Consider the following 19,485-nt stretch of genomic DNA (forward strand, 5'->3'; position numbering starts at 1 on the left):
AAGTAGAAAGTCAACCAACAAACAGAAAGTGCAATTCCATGAACAAACGAAAAGATAGAAAGAAAATTGGTGAGCGATAAAGTTCGATGCTCAGTTTCTATTATTTGGATCATCCTTCCATTATAGTCAGGGCAAAATCTTGATCGTTCGTCCGGTTTCTTCGAGAAATTCGATAGAAAAATGTTCAGTAAAATTCGTACAGAGAAAATGAGCAATTTTACTCGCCACGCGTCTTTATTATTGCGACGTTAACTTGTAACTTGCACTTACGACAGTTTACTGTCTATAGTACAGCAGCAGTCAGAGTCTTGTTTCTCAACTTGTGAATCATGTATCAACGCGACTTTATAAGGTGCAGTGGAAGCAATATACGAGCCACGTGTCAGGCTACGGTGTCGGACCAAGTTAAAATTTGTCACTTAACGACGCTTAACACGTATGCTCGCGAAATAAATTGCTTGTAGCCTACAATTGGACGTTTATTTCCCGTGTATTTGCCGTACGTACCTTTACCTCGAAGCCAAAACGAATACGAAGCGAATTGCAAATATTCAACGCTATATTATATCATTTTTATTTATCAGTAATTTATATATAACTCGACGAAATACGAAAATGTTTTGGAATGCATTCTACATAAAATTGTCTTGCTATGGAACGAAATACAGTACACTAGATTAGTAGAACGTTTCTTTTTTCTGCATACTGCTTTGATAAGCTTTCTCCCAGTATTTTGACTAACAAGATACGTCGGGGGAATCACCGTTTTATGAAACCTACGCAAATTCACGAATACATTACTGCTAGGAAAGGAATCGAATTAAAATTAAAGGGAATAAAATTAAAATCTAAGTGTGCACGATTCAGATTTATTTTAATTATTCCAAAATAAATACGTAACATTCATTAAAATCCTGATTTATCGAATAAAATTTCGTTTAGAATTTCTAACACACAATATTATTTTAGCGCCAATTTAATTTCACGATTTTTCTTATAGTATACGTACAATGAATTTTACAATATTCACTTGTACTCTTATTGTTTGTTTTCTGAAAAACATATGTAGTCTCCCTTAAACTGGACAAAATTTGGTATCAAATTCTGGTTAGCGTCCAATGTAAATAGGAAATATATGTATAGCAAAGACGAAAGGACAGAATCTTCAATTTCCACTGTCTTAAAACAGTCTAACAACGCGTATCAAAATATTTAAACTTTAGAAACGTGCAGTTCCGAAGCTGCTAGTGTTTTCTCCATAATTGAGCCGCCGTTAGCGGCGGCAAATCTTCCTCTTTAAAATGGCTTTTGGTTTTTGGTGATCGGACTTTCCGTTTCAAAGATATCGTAATTTATGTAAAAGGTAATTTTTCTTAATTCGACTATCGCTGTCTCCGTCTAACGCATCGGACTTCCTTGTCGCACGTTGACCCACTAACCGAGTGACCGAGTGACGTAATGTATACTCTTTACTGCGAGCACGTGCGGTCAACGACCTTGGCAAGGCCGTAGTAAGAAAGTAAACAAACTTGGGACCCTTATATCTCCATAACTAGCCACCGCATCGACTTGAAATTAAAATCGCTATATCTCCGGAACTAATAAAGATTCCAGAACTCTATCCAATGAAGATATGAGCTATTATTATTTTTGCTGTCTTCTATGTTTATTTTCACATTTACTTTGGCCTTACATACCCAAAGTAGTTTCAGCACTTCCTATTGATCATACGACTGGTGTGGAATAAAACTGGATCATAAATTGTTTATTTAATTGAAAACGAATTTAAATACAGGATGTTTGCGTAATTACTAGCTAGCACTTTTTCTTAAATAGTTGTTTTTTCTAGAACTAACTAGGGTATCGACTTGGAACAAAATTCGTTTTCAAGGGCATTTTATCTTCTATTAGATGAACATTCGAAAAATTTTTAATATAAAATAGAAGGATATTATCTTACGAATAAGCATCAAAACAACTTTCTATACATATAATGCAGAAATTAGAAGTACGTTGCCTCGTAAAAGAGAAAATGAAAGACTGATCGTTTGGTTTAGTGTTAATCCCTTAACGCTCATGCCCAAGTCTGACTGCTTTGGAAAACGGTACTTGTGCAATGTAACAGTTTAAGGGATGACGATATACGTTTTTCTTGAAATTATACGTTAGATACAACATTGTGTTAATTATTACAAAATAACATTTAAAAAAAATCCTGGTTCATGAAATACACTAGAATAATAGTATTATCTACGCTAGAATATACTGGATCACACAAAATCTTAATAACAAATCGACGATTTCAAGCTTTCAAAAATGTCAGCAAAAGTTAAATATAAAATTAATTATTGTTGTTGATTTTTTTTCTAGAATTTGGTACATGGGTCTCTGTTGGATACTACGAGGCCTGAAACGACAGCAACAATTGACCGATCGTAGATCGCGATGGCTGAAAGAGAAGTACCTTCAGCTCTATTTCGAAGAAGTTTGTCTCGAGCCAATGACGGCGGACGCTATAAGAGCCTTCGGCGGTCGCGATTGGTCCATGGCTGAAAGCATCGGGACGCTTTCGCCAACGAGTAGCACCCTTCGCAAACGAAACATTAAAGGGAAGAAAACGAAATCCATTGGCAATATTCACGCGTTAACTAAGGTTTGTACGTTTCGATGTAGCAGATAATTTTTCCGCAAAACGTATCTCCATGGGAAGCAAACACTCACGCGAGCTTATTTTCTTGTAACAGAATAACAGCTAATCAAACTAATTTCAAATTGCGTGCATCATCCGGTTTGTTCGAAAACTCCGAAACAATACATCAGTATCTTGAATTAAATTTTTTTAATAGTGGTCGTCTTCGACACTCGACAGTCTAATTAGAAAATCAGCAGAAATGTATAATAATTATTAGAAATTTATTAACCCCTTGTCGTAATAATTCTTAATGTCAAGTTGTACAATCGTGAGGCTACTCATCATCAAGTCTTATAAATTAAAATTAACGCATTTTTACATTGACGAGATATTCGTAAAACAAATTCATTTTTGTGGCCATTCCTTGTACGAACAAATTTGCATAAAATTAAATAGTATTGAAAAATTACATTGAATCGTACGTCAAGGGGCTAATTCTGTAAATGTTTTGAATATTCCGTAACTTTGAGACAATTTTGGACGTACGATCGTTCGAGCTTTTGTGAAATTGATCGAAAACTGACATAGTGTCTGAATAATTCAGCACTAGACTGTAGCTAGCGAACGAAACGAAAGAATAAAGGGAAATAGAAGTGTAGAGAAACTAATGTGAAGATTTAGCATACATATAGTACCTTTTGATGTGAAGATTGTACTAAACCACGTGGTTGTTTGGAACAGGATTTGAGCCTAAAACAGTATGACTCTTCGTCCTCGGATGGAGGCTTATCAGCGGCCCCTCTTCGGCAGATTACGGGTAGCAGGGAATCCTTGACGAAAATCATACCGGCATCTCCACGGTCTAGCAGAGATCGAGTTCCCCCGCGCAGTCCTCCCGGTTCTGCTGAACGAATTATTAGTTCCAACTTGCCTTACTCCAGCTTTCAGAGGTAGGGATTTCAATAATTTTCTATCTCGAATACGCGCCAAAGGACGCGAAACCGTCGAACGCTTTGGTCCGGGGCTCGAGAATTCTTGGCGTTCACGGCGTTATCGATTAAGTGCGCGCTACTGTTTCTTGAAATTGCAACAACAAAAGCGAAAATACGTGTCTTTGTTTCTTTTTTCAAATATCAGGTCATCCCTCAAGTTCGTGCCGTTCGACATCCTGAAATTGACGAGGATAAACTTTCTAATTTAATGGAAAACAAGCTAAAGTCAGCTCAGGGGATTTCTGAAAATTTAAACATACTAATATCAATGATTCATAGAAATTTGAAACGAATAGATGTTGTGGCAAAGCTCGAAATTTGGAAGTCACGAATATCTAAATGAAATATTTTTTTTAACATATAATAATACCTAAAGCTATAAGAAATCAAATGCAACAATCTCCAGGCTTATTAGTGTATTAAGTAAACAATTTGAAAATGTCAATATTGTAATGAATGTTGAACTACATTTTAATAAAAAATCAAAGTTTTCTAACGACGATACAACTTTGCCAAAGGGAGGGTCGAACGAGAAGTTTTCTTCTGTTTTTCGTAAAACTCCATTATATGTTTGAAATATTGCTTCAAGTTGTAGTGCAAAACGAGCATATAGGACGACCTAATATTTCAGGCAATTTATTTTAAGTTTAGTCGAACAAAATTGAAAATAGTGAAACTCCACAATAACTCCACAAATAGTGAAACTCGAGAATCAGTCGATAGAAAGTAGAAAAATTTTCAGAGTTCGCCCTGAAAATTTCCACGGTTTCGATATTGTAATTTTAATAAATGGTAGCGCAATTGCGTGCTTTTAATAGCACGTAAAGCTTGCATAGACTGCATTTTCCTATTTTTAACGCTTGCTGAACTTCCGTACGGAGCGAACTTTCCATTCGGGATTACTTTTTCGCCACCGATGACTTTATTCTACACTTTCTATTTGCTTTTTTTCATACTTCGCTGGCTGGTTGCACTGCGATTTATCAGACACGTTTCATGCCTTTTTGATTTCGTCGCAACGCTTCACGCCAGAACATTCGCCATAAACGATTCCGCGCGACAATGGGATTCTAATCTAAGCGTGTTCGTATTTTTTTTGTTCGATTATATTCGCACAGCCTATTATGCGTGACGAGAGACAAGGACAAGAACGGATCCGGAGTGTCGGGCGGAGTGGAAGCGCCATGGCAAGTAAAGGCACGTACGACTTCTATAATGTACGAAACTCAGTTAAACTTCGTTGAGTTCGTCGCATTGTTCCGCTCGTTCAGCCTGAGAGCACGGAAGGATTTACGAGATCTATTCGGCCAACTGGCGATCACTTGTCGCAGTCAGAGCGACGGTTCCTTGAGAGACTTCAACATACGTCCACCGGTGTTGAGGCAAACCAGCGACGCGACGCCGCAAAGAATCGGTTGGTACTCTCGTTAACCCTTAACCTTCCACCTTAACCTTCCGCCATTGTGGCCCACAATGGCCCAGAAATCCAGCTGAATAGAGTTCTTTCGAAGTAACGTTGTTTACACGAGTTCCAATATCATCGGTAGTTCAAAGAATCAAAATTGGAGAGTGAAACTGATAATTGTTGACACGAAAAATCGATAACTAAGCCCCGAACAAAGGTATTGTGGGAGTATGTAAACAAATTCTTGCATTTCATAACATGGAATGTTAAATGTAAATGTATAAAATTTTCCTGAGTAGTATCAATTAACAATAAGGGATGGAATTTTAAAAATTGAACGATTATACCTTGCAGAATTCCAATTGGGTACCGCCTAGAATTTTGATTATTTCTAGAATTGAAAGAGGTATTAAAAATTTGCCCAACTCTGAATACATGATAAGGACAGAGCTTCGTTTTCTAGAAAATAAATTTAAAACGTTTACTTTTTATTTTTTTCTTGTTGCTTCATAATTTTTGTTGGGTTAATGACTGACTTATTGACTTGCTATCTTACCATCAATATTTGCAACACAAAGGGTGCACATTGAAAACTCGTGGCTGTTACATGTATTAATTAAGCAATGCTAGGATATCTTGAGTAGTAGTGGTGCTAATAGTGCCACGAAAACCTTACCATGGCTTAAATGGCACATTGGAGCTGACGGAAGAGGTGATAGGATATCCTCTAGTCCCTCCCAAGCCTCAGGGTGACAGGGTGCTCAGTCACCAGTCCCCTGATCCGGCTGATGAGATTGGATCATCCTGGTGGTGGTGGTAGCCCCATATCGTGGAGCAAGGCTAAGGTCTGAATTTCATTGCTACTGAAGTTGTGCAACATTGCGTAAATAGATGGCGAGTAACTACCACGAGCCAGTTGGCAATTTGTAAAAAAAAAATTTGGAAATTAAAACTAAACGTACGATACTATTGACAAGAATTAAAAACAATTGCTGTTTTCGTAAGGATGATATAAAAATTACCAAAATTGCTATTTCATTTTATCTCATTTATTTGTGAACTTTCTTTGTTTCTTGACTTTCAATGTTGGAACAATTTTCAGAAAATTATTTTGTAGAGTCTTATTGTCTAACCGATGGACGTCATTTAATTATTTAAAATTTTAAAAGATCAAAAGCCTTGCTTAACAAGGTGGACGAAATATAAAATATATATAAAATTAATTTAGAATTTACATTATTATTATTCTTACCCAACAGTAACTTCAACAATCGAGTTCACGTTAACTATTTACTTATACAAGTGCATATTTAAACCTGTTTGTTCAATTTAGTGTGAAATAAATAATAAATATGTTTCTTTTAAGACTCCATAACTCTCGAAGGAGGTAAAAGCTCTCATTGTCCCACGTTTGAATTCACCTCTATTTTCCAGTCGATGTTTTTGGTTAGCCCGCGCTTTCCTGCGGTTAGGATTATCATAAAGAATCCATTTCTCGTTTCCACTGACGATTTTATACAGAAAATCCTTATTCTCTCGTCGACCTATCAAAGTCAGGCACTAACCGTCGATTTTTGTTATCCGCGGTGAGCTCGCGCGAAATCCATCCACATTTCTCGTTTTTTTTTTCCTTTTCAAACAATCGAAACCGACTTTTTTATTAACCGAATTTTGTTTCAGTAACTTTGCGGACAGTAACAAATATTCCAATTTGAAACGAAACTCCGGACTGTGTGAAATTAAAAGTCCATAACTCTTCACTATACGAAATGGTTTTTCTATAATTTGATTTTAAATGTTCGAAGTGTAACAAACATTCTATATTTTTTATCTGCGCATTGAACTACACTTTCCAGGTTTTTTTAAAATCATTCGACACAAATTAAAACTTTGATAAAAGATTTTACTTTCTTTATGATTGATTATTTCAAATTTAATTGATTCTGTAAAAGGCTTCCACCATTTTTAAAATAGAATAATACATAAAAGTACTTTTGAACAGCTCTCTCAAAATTTAACGATACTCGTCAAAAGTATACAATTTTAATAGTTTTAATAGAATTAAATCAAAATTATTTCTCAAAGACTACTGTTTTTTTTACAATATATTATACTTTTAGATTCGATCCGGTTCCTGTCTTCATCTCGACCCATTCCACATACTAAAGTAGACATAGTATGAAGGGTTTAACAGTCGTGGATGATCATATGTTTGTCAACATGTATAATAACCGTTTTGTTTTCTTTTCGACGTGTTTTGACCAGGTAATACACTATATTTTGTTTTACTTCAATTCTTGATTTAAGTTATTTTTCATTAATATATTTTAAGTTACTTTTCAGATATTTTCTTCCTTGTTATACTTTTACAGATTCTTTTCTTTAATTTATCAAAACAGTAGTTTTAGAAAATCCCATAGAAACAATATCTTTCGAAATATAAAATTTTTTATGACCCTACCTATATGCTTTACATACAGAGTGAACTCAGGAATCGATTTATACAAAAACATCAGAAAAATGCATTTAAAAGAAGTATATAATTGCACTTCACTAATAAATAATAGAGATTTCCTCCACGGTTTCTTTTTTATCGTCGTTTATAAAATAACTCGGTCCTGTTAATAGAATCATTCTATATCTATATGATGGATCACAAGTAAGGAATGACCATAAAACGTCTTTTGTTCGCCTCGGCAATGTCCGATACAATTTGGGCATTCTCGAGGACATTATATGTACATAGAATAGACTGAATTGCAACTGATTCCATTCTCCTTGCGTAATTGAGGGGCAATAATTTCTGGATTTACAGTAACTGTATCCAATACGTTAATAGCATTATCCTGATTTGTGGTGCACTTACCTCCATTTCAAATGTTGCAACACTTAATTACAATTACTACTACACCACTTTAATTATAAAAATGTCGTGTGAAATTTTTATTCTATTAGAAACTTCGCTTGCTTGGTGATAATTTCTATTGCATTCTTCCAATATCAATAACATCTTCAAAACTTTATAGAAATATACTATTTTCAAAATTCTATTTCGACATTCTTTTCTAATAAATATAATCATGGCCCATTATTTCGAAGAATATAAACGATATCAATAAATATCTACGAGTTATTATTACGACTTTTCAACTATACATAGTAAGAATATTGTTTGGGTGGTTGTTATTGAATTTGAGGAAGGCTATTCAGAGATATGAACGTTTCAATTTAAAAAATGAAGCTTGCAATTACCCTACGCAATAGATTTAGGTACAGATAACGATAGTTACGTCAATTTATCGTATATTATTGTCGCCAGACAAGAAATTTCATTCTTCGTAGACTCAATAAGGTAATAGACTATGTGAGTCTTCAAATAATTATGTCAATACTTATTTAACCATTGTTAGTTTAAAATTGCGTGGGTCCGCAACGACCACCATAATCCGGATAAGGGTTAAGTGTGATTCGACCATGAAGTAGCTCTGTTGTACCGAGGCATTGTTGTCTATACCAGCATATATCCCCTCCTTCCAATTGGATTTCAACATGGTGATACTCCTACTCAACGCACCCGCACAGAGTGCGGACAACCAACATGACACTGGATTACAAGCTCCATGTATCCACACCGGTCAGTCCAAAACCTATCAAAACTTCTATTGTTTCTGCAGAACAATGAATTTTATGAACTACCATTCGTACAACAAAGTAACATTTTAATATTAGAAACAAAGAAACATGCCACGAGTTGGAGTCTTCGTGTTTCTTCCAGAAATTCAATTATCGACAATCAAACTGAACGTCTCGTAATCAGAATGTATTTGTACAAAATAATCCCATTAACATCTTTTTCCTCTCCTATTAATTTGTCAGTGTTGTTTTAACACCTTGTTGGCATGCACTGTGCAAAGTTGAGAAGTTGGCACCTGGAAAAATTCACGACCTGATTGGTTCTACAATAAATCTGTCCATATAAACCTACTTCTAGCACACATGTTCGTATTCAAATTACAAAATTAATAACCAACAACAATTTAACACATTTACTGACATGATGGTCACCGACACTTTGAACTTACATGATGCAATATTGTTTACAATAGAAAAGCCTTAATGTTTGAAAAATTGTAAATAACGTTACTTTAATTAGAAGTTCTGTAAAATAACAAGAATCCTATTGAACCCACAGTATACACTTAATTTGAACAAATGTCGAGCTAGCAAATATAATTGTATCCTATTCTAAAAACATTGTGTTTAACCAAGTAATGCTTACACATACATATATCTTATTGGAAACGATCACTTGACATGGAAACAAGTATTTTATACGTTTGCCTTCAAACGTGGACAGAATAGTAGCCACGTTTCTTTCATATTGTATTCGACAGCGCTCGATAAACTTCAATTCGTGCTCGATGACAATGTCGCACATGTCCTGCCATTAAAATCAATCCTTTGAAGGGACGTCAAGTATGTTTTGCAACAGGACGTCGAGTAGTGTAAACATACTCCACGGTGAACTAATAGTTTTTGCTAAAATTTATTTCTTTGACTTGTATACTTGAAACGAATTGTTTTAAATATAGTTAGTTAGTTATCAGGTTTTAACTCTATAATATTTTTACTATGTACTTTTGGGAATTCGAAAACTTCATTAATATTTGTCTAAAATTAATCAAAAGAAACCTTTGAACTTTATGATTGAAATATTTTAAATTGAAACATTTTACTTCGTATTACATAGTTTCATAATTTTATTTTGAGTTAAGTCGACGATGAAGGAGGTGGTTTTATAAGCTAGTTAGACTATTACTGAACAATATTAACGTTTAGTTATCGATCAACATTATTATTGAATGTTTCAATGATTCTCAAATTGCAACTTGATAAATCTTGACAGTATAGTGCAAATATAAATATGTGGCGGGAAATTGTTGAACAGGTCTGCTGACGAGGAACAACTCTATCGACTGTCACGAATATAAAACCAGCAGCAACCTTCAGAAGAAGCAGGTTTTCGACGCTGTGGCTGCCGCTAGCATCGTTAACAATTGTTCTGGCGTGGACACTTCTAAATCCCAAGTGATCACTCTGGCAACTTTTACGAAATTCTTGGAGTCGCGGCAACAAGAGAAATTAACCGACGATGAAATCAAAGCACTCGTTAAGGTACTGAAAGTTTTATAATAATATTTATTTTCCTTCCTCAAGCTCGTATGCCCCGGCACAAACATTACAAACTATTGTTCGTACTTTAACGTAATACTTTATTGATATTTCGAAAATTTCCATCTCTTCTATTTCTGTCGATTTTCTCTGTCTCAAAAATATTTTCGTCGTCGTTAGAACTAAGAGAAAAGGACAGAATAAAATTACTACAATCAAATAAAAGTTTACTATATCAATTAGCTTGCAGGCTCCTCTGAACCAAAATAATAGAAACAGATTAATTAAATTGGTTCGATACTACTGAAAATAATTAAGACTTTTATATTTTTCAACGTGAGAGATTAAACTATAAACTCGATTTTGCATGCATATGTGGTTTAACTCTATTTAACATGAATTGTGTTATATTATTTTGTAACGCATTATTATTTCAGGTCAACTTTTATAACTGTATACACTGAATATTGTAGAAATAATTGGTCGAAATCACTATATGAAACGTGCTAATGTTCACTATGGCCGGTGTAATTCTTAATAACAATTTGTTCGTTTAATAACACGCGTTTCTCCTGAAATATATTTCATCTGTGACCTATTCGAAATTAATCAATGTGAAACTCAACAGTTATAGAATGACAATTTACCAGTTAATGAGGGTCTATCTCGCCCTTTAAATTTCACTTTGAACATCGATGTTAAAATACGTATCTTTTTAGATTGTACCGTTTCAAAATATGTGTCAAGGAGGGCGAAACTGATTCCGGACACTTGGATAACGCCCTTTATAAACGAATTTTAAGAGAGAAAATTATTTCCAAGACCATATTACAAATCGGTGGAATTTTGAGGGACAAAATTATTGGTAAAACAAAAGAGGTTACGATAAATTATTGGAGGAAATTCAAATATGCCCCAGTTCCATCTTACGACGCCGAACTCGTCCATCCTCCGCTTGTAAATTAACTTTAGCCGATAATCACCGCGAATTAACGACGGCTATTATAGGAAAAATACTCACGGTTCATTACGCCTCAAATTATAATTAAAACTACTAAATAACAAAGGTTCTGGTATACTTCTCGCATATTTAAAATATCGTTCAAACGCGTTGATATATTCCTCCATACGTTGACAAGTTTATTACATTTTTATATTGAACATATTTTATCTATATATTTTGACCCATTTCACACACATAAATATTCCCGTAGTTGAGCAATAATTGACTAAAACGTAGTTCTTTCAAAGTTATACACACAGTATAGATGGACGAATCTTAAATGTATGTTACTATGTAAATACTGGAATAAATAAAATATAAACTAAGATAATATTAATTACTTTAAAACCATCTACGAATTGTGTGTTGTATTCTTTAAATGACGATCGTCATGTATCGTATGAATCAGTCACGATGTAAATAAAACACATCGTTTATAAGTAGCAACATTAATATCAAGTTTGGTAATGTGTCAATTTTGTTCCAAGTATTAGTACTTCACTAGTGTAAAAGTATTAAGAATAATTCATAAAATACGCTGTACAAAAATTGACTTTATTTTAATATTCACCACGGAAGATTCGAAAGAAATATCGAACACCACGGAAGATATTTTCAAAGAAGTATCATCACGAGAAGAATTTATCACAAATGAGGATGATCCTTTTCACGAAGCAATTAACGCCTATAATATCGTTAAAACTGCTGACAACTCCTTTGGGTATATAGCGTCAAAGTAAATTTTAAAATAAACATAAAAGGCAGCATAAATTAAAATAGTTGTTACGTTCATCGAATAGGGGATGAAATGCCCTTTAAAATGAGTGGTCGTACAAGTCGATAGCGTAATTAGTTCCGGAGATATAAAGGTTCGAAGCGTTTGTTTACTTCGCGAGGTCAATGAACTTCCTTAATACAGCCTTGTCAAGGTCGTTGACCGCACGTGATTCGCGCTCTACGTTACTCGGTCACTCGTTTAGTGGGTCAACGTGAGACAAGGAGGTCCGACGCGTCAGACGGAGACAGAGATAGTAGAAACTAAAAAATTACACTTTCCTTTACACGACGATATCTCAAAAACGAAACATCGAATCGATATAAAACAAAAAGCACTTTAAAGGGGAAGCTTTACTGCTTCTAACAGTGGCTCAGTTATAGAGAAAACACACGAAACAAGACATGAAACAAAAATCATTTTAAAGGGGAAGCTTTGCCGCTTCTAACGTTGGCTCTCGCGCTTTCGTAATTCATAACACCCTCGTTTGTACAGAAAGAACTTATCTCATTCGTTCGAGTTATCTTTTATAACAATGCCATTAATTACTAAGACACACGAGGTATTCGGTAGTGTCTGTCAGTGATGAATTATTGTAACGAATTTATGTCATTGTATTGCAATACACATACGAAGATATAGCGGGATAACACAATCAACCAGGACGATTTGCTCTGATTCCAGCGACACGAACCGGACCCAGTACTACGTACACAATGGTGTTTGTCTTTCGAGGGCTTTGCGAGGTACATGATGGACAAGGACAATTATGCTTTCCCAAACGAGTATGCGACGCCGTCCGAGACTGAAATGCAACAGTCATTGTCCCAGTATTACATCGCTAGCTCGCATAACACCTATTTAACCGGCCATCAACTGAAAGGAGAATCTTCGGTGCAGCTTTATTCCCAAGTAAGAACTTTTCTTCGTTTAATAATTAGTTTCAACAATCTTCGTATATTTCTCAATATTTTTCCTAACATCGTTCATTAATTTTCTGAATTCAGATATTTAAGTTTACAAAGAACTTCTTTAAGAAATATTTGAATACAAACAACGTTAAAGACTAATTAAATAGAAATCTAAACAATGTTTGCTTGGGCTACGTCACTTATATTATTGAATAAACCAAATACAATGTTTTCACAATTAACTCGAAAATAATACTTTTTTAAACTTAGAAAAGAAAATGGATATAAATTAATAATATAACTTGTCATAGTGTAAACTTAATATTGTTCATAGCAAAGACTCGGTTTAACTACGATGAATACGTGTACCACGTGTAACATTTCTAATTTTGAACGTTGCCTTTAAGTTAAAAATGTGAAAAATACTGCAAATGGTAAATGAATCGACTTGTCAGAAATATTGTTAATGCAATGGTTTTTATAGTACCTCCATTGTACGTAAAATACTTCATATGACAATAAGTTCGTGTTCTAGGTATTGCAAACAGGATGTAGGTGCGTGGAACTCGATTGTTGGGATGGCGATGATGGGTCTCCTGTCATTTACCATGGACACACCTTCACTACCAAGATACCATTTCGATCAGTGGTAGAAGCGATTGATAGAAGTGCTTTCGTCAGTTCTCCTTATCCTGTGATTCTCTCCATCGAGAATCATTGTTCCCAGAGTCAACAGACTCGAATGGCTCAAATCTTTCAAGTATGTTCTTGTTAATTGTGTGTTTGAACATTTAATTACATGCATTCTGTCACAAAAATCGCTTATAATCTCCTTCACATCATCTCGTTATTAGTGACAAACTGTATTTATTTTGTTATTAAGTCGAGGGAAAATTTTAAAACTATTCCAAATTTCGATTGTCACTGATTACGATTACTGCAGTATTTTTAGGTGAAAAAGAAAAGAAACTCATTTCACTCTCTTAAAAACGTGAGAAACTCTTAGAATGCTTTACTATTATATTCTTTATTTCACAAAAACAATTACAAAATTAAGAATACTCAGTGAAACTTTTGTTCCATAAATTCTTCTCTATTCCAAATTGGAAAAGTTTCTTATTGAAATCGCAATTTCCAGATTCAGTGAATAAATTTCCGTGCCGTCGTACAATTTAATATTTCTCCCAATTCTGTTTTCACGCACTCGAAACATTTTACAAACTTACTTCATTCATAACGTGCCCGGACAGACACTTGTCCGGATAATGTCTAACTAATAACATTTTATTTGCGGGTTATGAATAAAGTTTTGCGAAAATAAAAGTTCATCCGGATGGAAATTGATCCAAATAAAAGTTTATTCTAATAAAAGTTTTGTCAGGACGTTTCAAAGGCTGGATTTACGATACGGATGCTTGGAACGTGTTAATTTTCAGAAACATCTGCCAGGAATATTCATGCTTCAGTCAACTAATTAACCGTTTAAGTGCCAAGCAGAGCAATCGCGCTTTTACCGTTCGGTATTATAAAGCACCAGCGGTTGCCGCAATACGACCACTGTTGATACGTTACAATTTTAATAAATAAATACTAGTTTCTGTTTCTGTTTCGAATAAACTAAACTGTGCAACCGTTTTACACAAACCATCCTCCCACGCTATTTAATTCATTGACTGCCGTATGAATCACAGAATATGTCCACCCAGAATAATTTCTAAAACATACGTTGAACAAAACAGTATTTCATATAAGAATTATACGATATTAAAGAGAACTTACTATACATTGACAAAATAAAATTTTAAAATGGTTTATTTAAAGGAGAGTCTTTTGTATAATTCCTTTATTTATTTCTTTTCTGTTTTTTGTTGTTCTAACTTGATATAGTTTTCTTTTTTTACAAATATACAGAGTGAATTACGTAATCTGTCCATCTCTAATAATTTTTAAAATATACGTTCTACAAAAAAGTATTTTATATAACAATTTTAATAAAGAGAATTTACTATAGGATATATTAACAAAATAAATTTAAAAATAAAATTAAATAATGATAAAGCACAGAGTTTTTTGTATAGTTCCTTTGTTTGTTTCTCTTTTCTTTTTTGTTGTACTAAATTGATATAATTTTCTTTTCTTAATGAAAACTAAAACTTAATACTTGTAGAAAATTCATTGTTTCTTTAAATTTTGATACAAAATGGTACGTGTTTAATTTTTAAAAATTCAAAATTTTGAAAATTAAAGACGGATTTAAAGAAAATAATTTGAATTTTATCTACGAAGTGATGACTGTTATGGACAATGGAAAATTATATGTTCAGCGACATTGCAGATACGTTACTAATACTGGTAGAATTTAGGCAAAATTATCTCGCAGCGGTACGATTATACCATGGAAGATACCTAAATCGATGACACCCGAATTGCGGGGTGATTCGGGATTCTGTGACTCATGCTCAACAAGGACATTTATAATGACACCACAACACACGTTTCGAGAATATTCAGCCGGAATATATTCCATCCTTACCGCGTCGCTTTGCAGCAGGCATTAAATGATGCAAAAGTGATCAGCATAAAATAGTTATTTCCAAAGAGAATACGACTTATTTACTGAGGAAGTTAATTTTAATAACAGAGGACGAGTAAATAAATAATAATACACGCTAACGTCTGTCAATATATTACTATACTTTATTGACATAAGGATTTTCTCCAACAAATGCTGCTTGCATTTTTTATTCTAGTATTGTGGTTTCAATATAATGCTGAATTAGCTTACAATGATCATAGAGTTCAGGTAAAGTCTCTAAATTTCTACATATAGAGCTATTTGAAAAATAAAGCTCACACAAAAGAGACCAATCGTTTCCTTTTAAATGTAAAAACTTGTAACTCTGACAAAAATTCATTTTATGGGAAACGATTTATTTAACGACTAATTACAGCGAAAATAATTTTTAATAGTCAATTACTTCACCGTTACGGTGAATTGGTATTTTCTTTTTTATGTTATTAATGAGTGTTTTTGTTAGATTTATTTAGTTTACCATCATTGTTTTTAGTTGTCAATATATTTTGTCATTTTGACAAATGTAATTGTCAGCCATTCCCCATAAATTTTCAATACGATTAGCTGTTTGAATATTCTGATCCATAAGCCATGTTTGTGCATTTCTATTGGAATCGATGAGAGCATTATCTACTTAGTTGCAGTTTGAATACCAATGTATTATAGTCTTGCATATAATATGACTTCAATAATATGTACCTCGTGATAGTACTAACTATACATTGTGGTTGAAATGAATACAATTGCAAACTTTCCATATGCATTGAAGCTCGCCATCACATTGTATTCAACAATATTGTACGCTGAACATCATTTTTTATTTTCGTATTTCGTGCCTGAGACACCCTGTATCTAGTACACATATGTACATACCACAAAGGCACAAATAATTTTATGTTCTCATAAAGAATAAATATTCGTTCAGGTACATTGTTTTGATAAAATTCGAATAAACTTTTATTCGGTAAAATTCTATGGAAACACTGTAAATCACGAGTAACGATTATATAAATTATTCATGTAATAAGTAGATAAAGATTTATTTGAAATTAAAAAATGTATTATAATTAACGCTTGACTGCCAAAGAATTCTAATAATTACAATTTTTCGACAAAATTATTGTCGTTAGGAATAATATCAAATTACGAGTGCACCATCGAACTAATAAATATTTTTATTTTTCAAAAATTCAATAAATGCGAAATGCGCCTTTAAATATGAAAAATAGACATGATAGTTAAGGCGTTGAATAAATTTTTTAGAAAGAAATTAAGATAGATATATCGATGCTGTTTCAGTCGGTGTTCGGAGAGAAACTCGTAACAAAATTTCTGTTCGAAACCGATTTCGGCGACGATCCTCAGCTGCCGTCGCCATCGCAGTTGCGCTATCGAATATTGATCAAAAACAAGAAATTGGTGATGGATCCCACCGGTCCTCTGGTACACGCTCCCTTGTGTCACCGTGGAAAAATGCTTATGTCCGATCGTGCATCATCAATGAAACAGATGCGTACTGACGTAAACACTGCTTCCGTCGTTGAATATTTCAGCGAGGACGATGACGACGAGGAAGACGACGACGAGGATGATAATATCGATGGTAATTCTTGCATCTTCTTTATTACGAGCCCGCGTAACTATAAATATCCTGTTTTATTAACGAACACAAAATCCAATCGTTTCTACGTCCTTTCTTAGATTCTCCCTGACGTTTAATTAACTTTATCATTCCAGCTCGATCCAAATTTAAAGCCCAGTAAACCAGAAATGTTTGGAACACTGTTTTCACAAACTTCTCGTTTCAGTAAAAACTACATTTTAAAGACGCTCAAAGAAATGAAAATCATTTTTTAGGCGGAATATCGATTTCTAAATTTGTCTTGCTCGTTAAAATTTAATCTTCGATGTTAGTAAAAATATGTTACATGGATTTTATTTGTATTCCCCCGAATAACACAGAGAAAACCAACTTATTAATCTTCGTTATTTCCCAATATACGTATGTCAAGTGACGATCATGGAGCGAGTAGCGTTTATTTCTGTCATTTCTATGACATTCTTCAATTTTTGCTTTATTCAATTTCCAATGGAATATCATCAGCTTTGAACTCTGAAACTTTTGAACTTGTTGGGATAGGTTGTTGTAGGAAAACACTTTTTGTGGGGTGACAAGACTTTCTTTATTTTTCCGTTGTTTTCGGTTAGAGCGCGCAAAACCAAGTGTAGTTATTCTTCGCTCGTCTCCATGTCGACCCCTCGGTCGCACTGGCAAAATTGTTAAACAACCCTGATTGGTTAACCCCACGCGTTGGGCCTTTCCAATCAGGGCCGTTTATTTTTCCCAAATCACCGCCTATTTCTTACGCCCACGGCGTGCTTGTTTTCGAAACGGCGTGGTGATTGAGGGGGACGACGTTGCGCCCTCACTGCAAGATTTCCTTCGGACCACCCGCGCTGGGCCCACTTGGCGAAACTCCGATGGGTACGCGTCGAGTGTCCTCTGGAAATCCCTAATTTACGACGATCTCTATTTGCTGTTGAGGGACTTAGAAAAAGAATTTACTAAACGCATTCGATACGCGAGTCTGGAAAATATCTTCCTCAAAAACAGCTTCGACGAACGAGAGTCGTAAATTACGTGGGCTGTTTGCACGAGAGAAAAACTTTCCCATGTGCGCACGACCGGTCGCTACAAACTTTTCGTGATAATATAATCTTCTCAAATTATTCAATATGTTTCCTGCCATTTGCGTAACAGCGTTGTTCGAACGGAATTCTGGTCATTCCATCATTTCAAAATTCATTATAAATATACCGAATCTTCATTACACGAAATAGAGAATGTTAAAACACTAATAACACTTCTAATCTCCATCATTATTAACGATATAGCCTGAAATCGTTTCGACACATTTTTCAAAGTTTTTTTTTAAAAACACATTTTTCAACAAATTTTTTTATTTTTTTTTGTATAATAGTTTTAAAAATTCCATTATATTTGTGAAATTTGACACGTTAAAATATTTGTTTTATATATTAAATATTAATTTATATCGACTCGATGTCAGACGATGAATACTCTGTTTTCATACGTGGCAGACCCAGCTTTGATAGTTTGGATCGTTATCCTCTTAAAATATCCAATCTGTATATTCTGGGCAAAACCATATTTCCATAGAGTTTAACAGACCTCTTTCACAAGATTTAATCATTCGTGGTGTAGTTGAAATACCAGCAAACCACACGCAAAGTGCTGAAATCGGTGGAATTGAAACAACCCCAAACGCGAACCTCGTTAGGTGCTTAACGGTTCGCTGGATCATTGCCTTTTTGCAAGAGGACCAAGATTTCCGCATAGAAAGTCCCAAAAAGAGGACTGAACCGTGAAAACGACACCACTCGAGTCACGATCGATATTTGAACCCTTGTCATTCCTTTTTCCACGTACCCTCTTGACAGCAACGATTTTATTAAAGCACTCCGCCGGGAGCATTTGTCGGTAAACTTAGACGTCCTTTAAACGCCGTTTTATGATCACTATAATAAGATGAGCATTCTATTCCACCAGTAGAACCCATCCATTAAACTTAATCCAGATTTGATCGATCCTTTATCACTTTAAACATACTTTAATGTGGTAGGTCATCGATTTCTCGACAAATGAAAAATGTCGAAAAGTCAAGATGATTAATTATGAAAGCACCGGATTTATTTGCAGACTTAATAGTAATAGTAATATTAGAAATAATATGTAGAGTTGAAGACTGTATAACTGAAAAGGTTATAATTTAAATTGCGTTTATTTATTTGTCAATTTGGTTTCTTTCGTCATAAATAAAATTCGAACTGATTTGTGGTGCATATTATGTATACCGCCGTAACGATAACAGTGAGCGCAAAGGGCTAAACCTGTCCACGTGCTAAAATCCACAAGAGCCTGGCAAAATCCGTCCTATGGGATTGTCGAGTAGGGAGAGCGAATATCCTTTATACAAATTCGCCTACAACTGTCACTCA

At 34.4% G+C, this 19,485-nt stretch overlaps 1 protein-coding gene across 3 annotated transcripts in view; it reads left to right on the top strand.

Annotated features, from left to right (window-relative positions):
- The window catches only part of LOC122404937 (1-phosphatidylinositol 4,5-bisphosphate phosphodiesterase epsilon-1-like), a 231,231-nt gene that overhangs the window by 203,250 nt on the left and 8,496 nt on the right, over positions 1-19,485 (top strand). For all 3 annotated transcript variants that reach the window (XM_043409383.1, XM_043409544.1, XM_043409459.1), the window contains exons 12-18: positions 2,371-2,653; positions 3,374-3,582; positions 4,743-5,038; positions 9,978-10,204; positions 12,664-12,891; positions 13,426-13,650; positions 16,765-17,068. In XM_043409383.1, the coding sequence (XP_043265318.1) occupies positions 2,371-2,653; positions 3,374-3,582; positions 4,743-5,038; positions 9,978-10,204; positions 12,664-12,891; positions 13,426-13,650; positions 16,765-17,068 (1,772 nt within the window). The remainder of the gene's footprint in view (positions 1-2,370; positions 2,654-3,373; positions 3,583-4,742; positions 5,039-9,977; positions 10,205-12,663; positions 12,892-13,425; positions 13,651-16,764; positions 17,069-19,485) is intronic.

The sequence above is a fragment of the Colletes gigas genome, unplaced genomic scaffold, assembly GCF_013123115.1.
Source record: "Colletes gigas isolate AHSC1104 unplaced genomic scaffold, ASM1312311v1 Colletes_gigas_Sc00001, whole genome shotgun sequence".
Taxonomy (NCBI): Eukaryota; Metazoa; Arthropoda; class Insecta; order Hymenoptera; family Colletidae; genus Colletes; species Colletes gigas.